Here is a 6187-nt window from a genome sequence, read left to right as displayed (position 1 = left end):
ACGAAAGGGCCGCTTACTTTAAAAGCCACCAAAAGAATTGGGTGTTACACTGCTACTCTTGCGTTTAAATCTTGTTATCCATAATACGGAGTATATGTTAGAAAAAGATATGTTTACAGTCGGACCCTCTACGATAGGTCAACTCCATTAATTTTATTTTTCCCTATCATTTTCATATTGTCATTGTCGATAATATATGTGACATGACATGACCAAAAGTGCACCTTGTTCAAAGGAGGCTGAACCCCCCAGGGTCGAACGGCCAGGAGAGGGCCACGTCCGCTCGCCCCCGCCGCGAGACATCTGGGTCGTTCGTTGCACTGCGCGACACAGACGACTATGCGGCCACAGGTCCCGGCTCGACCCACGCATCGACACATCAACGGCGCCACAGTGAAGTTGTTGTTCACCCCAATCTGTGACCACCACGCCATGATCACCACCACCGCCTAGCTGCTGATCGAGCTCCCCCCCTAGATTCCCAGCGCCTCCTCCCCATTCCTCTCTCTCTCTAGCCTCTTCTTGTGGTGTTTGTGCGGCGCACGCATGCCGCTGCTGCCGCGCACACGGCCCGAACAGTGAGAGGGGGGGCTGGGCAGGGGAGGGGGGGAGGGACGCCGCCTGCGACTGCAAAGCTGTCAGCTTCTGCCCCCGGGCCTCGCCCCTAATAACAGTGGAGATTCCCGCCTCCCCGCCCCAATTATGGATACCCGCGCTGGGAGAAGAAGATAGGAGGGGAGGACGAGGCGCGAGGCCGCGGCCATTGCTCCGGCTCCAGGTGAGCGGCTCCGACCCCTCCCTCCCCTGCCCGAAGTCCTACCGGAGGCCGGATCTTTCGCTGGACCTTGGGGCGGCAGGATCTTGACGCCGCCTTCCTCGATTTGCGCGGTTTCTTTTTCTGTCCCTCGTATCCCTTTTTCCTTGCGGCCCGTGGTTTCTATTCGTAGGCGGGGCAGCTCGTCCCGTTGGTGGTTGTATTGCCAATCTGGTATACTAGGTTGTTGCTCCCTACCAGTGCCATGGGAATTTCCTGATGCCTGCACAGCAACAGCTTCAGGTGTTCCTCTTCTTATTTCCTTCCGCCTTCCTTGCTGGCCTCGCTTCCGGGGCCAAATGCCACGGAAAGCTTAGCAGCTCGGCCTCCAAGACTCATCGCCACCGGAGTTCCATTGCCGCTCTGGTGTTCCTACAAGCAACCAGCACCAATCCAGCTCGCGTGCCTTCAGTTCAGCTTCAGGTTCTGCGGCCAGATAAAAGTAGCATTGCTCCAGCAAAACCGATTTCAGGCCTGCTATTGGCTGGAACAAGGAGAGAGTGCTTGCTGTTTGTTCCCCCCGATTTCTTGTGGGCGGGTCGTTTCTGATTTTGATTATGCCTTTTCTCTTTCAACAAAGTGCATGATGCCTTTGCCAAACTTCACCAGCGGTGCCGCCTGCTGAATTGGTGTGTAGGCCCTACCTTTTTGCGCCGGTATTTTTGTTATCATCACAAGTAGTTGTGATGTGGATTTATGCTCATTCCTGCTGTTTAAAGGCAGAATTTGTGGCATGCCTTTCGCGAACAAACGGATGGAGACTTCCTTCACCCGCTGGCTTTTGCAGATTCCACTCTCCTGTGATGTTCTCTGCTTGGTTCTACGGCTGATGGGCAACAAGAATATACATATACAATGGGTCATATTCGTCGTACAGAGGATTCCTCTTATGATATTGCCTGCTTTTGTTTGCGTGGTTGCAATCTTGCAAGAACCTATTCCCCGAGAATATCAGGCTACTCCACCAGCACTTGTTTATTCTCTTGTGTATAATAACTTGGATGCTCTTAATTTCAGCATATATTTCCCGGTCCGATGCAAGTTATAGAGCGCAAACACATTTGCTAGATTTGTCCAGTGTCTCTTGACATCTTTACCTGAGGGCATTGGCCTTGGAAAGATTATGTTCTCAGACTTGTTTGTTCTCATTTTTAGGGCCATAGCTTCTCCTGTCCATCACATCTGTCAACTGTTCGGCACAATGAAGCCTTCAGATGACAGGATGCAGCTCTCAGGTTTGACGCAGTCGGAAGAGTCGTCGCTTGACGTGGAGGGGCATTGCTCTCACCATGAGGCATTTCCTTGTTCTCCATCGATGCAACCGGTTGCTTCTGGGTGTGTGCACACAGAAAATAGCGCGGCATACTTCTTATGGCCGACTTCAAACCTGCAGCATTGTGCGGCGGAGGGACGGGCAAACTACTTTGGGAACCTCCAGAAAGGATTACTGCCAATACTCCCTGGAAAGTTGCCCAAGGGTCAGCAAGCAAATAGCTTGCTCGACTTGATGACCATAAGAGCTTTCCACAGCAAGATATTGAAGCGTTTCAGTCTCGGAACGGCAGTGGGCTTCCGCATAACAAAAGGGGTTCTGACAGAAACCCCCGCCATTCTTGTCTTCGTTGCTCGAAAGGTTCACAAGAAATGGCTTAATCCGAACCAATGCCTTCCTGCAATTCTTGCGGTACGAGAATCTCATTTTATCTCTTGTCTTATATTATTGGACAGGCTTGTTTTCAGACTTGGAGTCGTTTTGTCGTCGACTAATATCTTTCACTTGTCTGGATGATTACAGGGTCCAGGAGGTGTTTGGTGTGATGTCGATGTCGTAGAATTTTCATACTATGGTGCGCCGGCTCAAACACCTAAAGAACAGATGTTTAGTGAGCTTGTTAATAAGCTCTGTGGCAGTGACGAATATATTGGTTCAGGCTCTCAGGTTCATACATCTATGCTCTTATCTGTATTGGTTTGCATTGCCTAGATATCATCTTCTTTAAGCAGTGAATGCTGCCATGTGTATAAATTGGATTGGGCACAGACATGCACTGCTAGTTATTCTCTCTATCTTGCCAGTGGGCCGTTCAAATTTTGTCAGGATTCTTTGGACAAAGTGAATAAAATTGCAGTGCCCATAAGGTTATGACACGGGCTGATAGTTACTACATCAGTTCACACTGTTATGCATAACAAAGAGCGACTAGAAGTCCTGCCAGTGCTAACTTTGTTCTTGTTTTAGTTTAAATAAATCTTTATTCGTTTTTCTTGTGGTGGTCTCTAGAGTGCCAACTGGATGTAACTTAAGTTAATCCCATTGTGAACTGACCAGCAATCAGAAGTAACTTTCTCACCAATAGTCTCTAGAGTGTCGTGTCATTTAATGACTAAGTACTTGAATGGTCTAAGTTATCATATGCAGCTTAAGAATTGGGCCCCTGCACAAATCTAGTCACCACTTGTCTTTAAAACTCACGTACTATTTTGAATGACATTTTTTTTTTCCAAAACATAACTGAATTATATACTCCAGAAGTTAGAGCAGCATATAGTGCATTGAATGATTCAATAGGGCATGCTTCTCATTTCCTGCTGAGAGTTCTCCATACGCTGTTTCACTGTCTCAGGTTGCAAGCCAGGATACATTTGGAACTTTGGGTGCAATTGTGAAACGACGCACCAACAACAAGCAAGTTGGTTTCCTCACGAACCGACATGTTGCAGTTGATTTGAACTATCCTAACCAGAAGATGTTTCACCCGTTGCCGCCGAATCTTGGGCCTGGTGTTTATCTTGGAGCTGTCGAGAGGGCAACATCTTTCATCACAGATGATGTTTGGTATGGAATTTATGCTGGAACGAACCCAGGTAGAGCAGCTACAAATTATCTGGTTGATATAGGGAATTCGTGTATTATTCACAGAATTGAACTTCAAAGTATATGTTATAGAGAAATGCCTAGTTAATGTTTCGTCTATTTAAACACAATGTCTTCAATGCATAAAATGAATAAATTAATGCATTCCACAAACACAAAGATAAGTTTGTGAAGCAGGACTTGTCTTTCTGATTGTATCAGTTTTTGTCAGTCAGATCAACACCAACTTTTGCTTTAGACTACTTAGGAACAAAACAATACATATCTGTTTATGGGACAAAAAAAACTTAGTTTATGTTTTATATATGTAAATTTTTATAAACTTATAAGTTTCTCCTTCTGTTTACTGTTGTTTTATATGATGCATATGTGCTGTTCTAATCCCCAAACATATATGCTGCCCCTCTGTGGATCTGCAGAGACATTTGTACGAGCTGATGGTGCATTCATCCCATTTGCTGATGACTTTGACATTTCCACAGTCACAACTATAGTTAGGGAAGTCGGTGAGATCGGGGATGTTAAGATTATAGATCTGCAGTGTCCTATCAAGAGCCTCATCGGGAGGCAAGTTTGCAAAGTCGGCAGAAGCTCTGGTCACACAACTGGGACTGTGATGGCATATGCCCTTGAGTACAATGATGAGAAAGGAATATGCTTCTTCACCGACCTCCTCGTCGTTGGTGAGAACCGCCAAACATTTGATTTGGAGGGTGACAGCGGAAGCCTTATTATCCTGACCAGCCAGGATGGGGAGAAGCCACGTCCTATTGGGATAATATGGGGTGGCACAGCAAACCGTGGGAGGATAAAGCTCACAAGTGAGTATGGCCCCGAAAACTGGACCACAGGGGTTGATCTTGGCCGCCTTCTTGATCGTCTAGAACTTGATCTGATCATAAACGACGAATCGCTCAAAGGTGAGTACTTCAACAGTTCCCTTCATGTTCCAGTGTTGTCCTGGAAATACGTTTGGCATGCAGATTATATTAGTACGTTATTGGCATTTTCATACTTCACTGTTGAATTACGTTTGCTCCAATGGTACAAGGCTGACGTAATTCATGTATAATAAAGATGCTGTGCAGGAGCAAAGAAAAGCTTTTGTGGCTGCAATTACCTCTGCTATTGGGGAGTCCTCTGCGGTGACTGTTACTGCCCCAGAAGCCACCCCAGCAGAGAAGGCTGAAGAGATCTTTGAGCCTCTTGGGATCCAAATTCAGCAGCTGCCTCGTCATGACCTGACAAACGCCACAACCGAAGGGGAGGGCGCAACCAACACCCCCTCTGACATGGAAGAGCGTCAGTTCATCTCGAACTTCGTCGGCATGTCTCCCGTGCGCCATGACCACGATGCTCGCAGGAGCATCGCCAACCTGAACAACCCGTCAGAGGAAGAGCTCGCCATGTCGCTGCACCTAGGTGACCGGGAGCCCAAGCGGCTCCGTCTGGACCCGGAGTCCAGCCTGGACCTTGAAAAACAGCCTCATCCGGACCCGGAACCGAGCCTGGACCTGGAGGAGCGACCTCGTCCAGACCCAGAAATGATGAGCCTAGACCTGGAGAAGCAGCCTCGCTTGGACCCGGAACCGGGCCTGGACCTGGAGAAGCAGCCTTGCTCGGACCCGGAACCGGGCCTCGACCTGGAGAAGCGCCTTCCAGCCGACCCGGAGCCGAGCATGGACCTGGAGAAATGAAGCGCTGATCCGAATGACATTTCTGGAATGAGCTTGTGGACGATCAAGGCAAGTAGATGGAAGAACCCCTGCGGTTCAGCAAACTGAACCTGCGATGTTAGCTTAAGTTTAACTACTACTATTGGCTTCGTGGGAAGCATATGGTATCATGTCATGTACTACTATGGCACTTGTTCAGCCCTTGTAGGATGTTGTTGGGTGGTATAGCCCTGCAGTTTTGCTGTGCTCATAAGATTTGATATACAGAATGCTGAATCTGAATCTCTTTTCTTGAAGAACAATGTGCCGGGACTAATGGGACTCTGGGATGATTGATCATCTCTTTCCAATATGCTAATTATTGAATCTTAAGATGTACTCCGTAATCCAGCCCTTCTTGAATCTAGTAGAATCTAGCCCTTGTTCAGGACCTGTTTTTTTTTAAAACAATTTTAGAACCTGGCCCTTTGGTTCAGCCCTTTTCGAGGACCCCAACCACACACTTCTAATTGATATATTTTGAAAAATATTGGTTGTCAAAACTATAAAAGTTTGACTGGTGTTATAATACCATTCTTGTAAAGACTAGCTGGAGTACTGATAAGATGCCGTTTTGTAAAGACTATCACTTAAGTATTCAGATGAGGAACTGCTGAAAGGGAAACATTGTTGTCGCATATGATCATTTGTCTATACCGCAAGTGATACCACCTGTAACTCCAAACATTGCGTGGGTTTTGCCTATGGAGGGTTGGTCTAAGCTCAACATCGATGGCTCTTGGACAGTCGATGGGATAGCAGGAGCTGGTCTGGTTCTCCGAG

At 47.3% G+C, this 6187-nt stretch overlaps 1 protein-coding gene across 3 annotated transcripts; it reads left to right on the top strand.

Moving 5' to 3' along the window:
• The first annotated feature begins 401 nt into the window (after window positions 1-401).
• LOC119365350 (protein NARROW LEAF 1-like) lies at window positions 402-5681 on the top strand. 3 transcript variants are annotated; one of them, XR_005175458.1, is made up of 7 exons: window positions 402-778; window positions 1970-2498; window positions 2610-2753; window positions 3439-3679; window positions 4109-4609; window positions 4767-5438; window positions 5469-5681. XR_005175458.1 is itself a non-coding variant. In XM_037630969.1 (6 exons), the coding sequence occupies exons 2-6, from the start codon at window positions 2016-2018 to the stop codon at window positions 5384-5386; spliced, it is 1989 nt and encodes a 662-aa protein (XP_037486866.1). In that variant the 5' UTR covers window positions 403-778; window positions 1970-2015; the 3' UTR covers window positions 5387-5681. The 3 variants fall into 3 exon arrangements, 2 of the variants coding, with proteins under 2 accessions (XP_037486866.1, XP_037486868.1); XM_037630969.1 differs by having other exon boundaries at window positions 403-778; window positions 4767-5681; XM_037630971.1 differs by lacking the exon at window positions 402-778 and adding an exon at window positions 786-888 and having other exon boundaries at window positions 4767-5681.
• Window positions 5682-6187: the final 506 nt, after the last annotated feature.

Source organism: Triticum dicoccoides, chromosome 2B (genome assembly GCF_002162155.2).
Source record: "Triticum dicoccoides isolate Atlit2015 ecotype Zavitan chromosome 2B, WEW_v2.0, whole genome shotgun sequence".
In the NCBI taxonomy this organism is placed as follows: Eukaryota; Viridiplantae; Streptophyta; class Magnoliopsida; order Poales; family Poaceae; genus Triticum; species Triticum dicoccoides.
The sequence above is the reverse complement of the archived record's forward strand: the minus strand, read 5'-3'. Positions and strand labels throughout refer to the sequence as shown.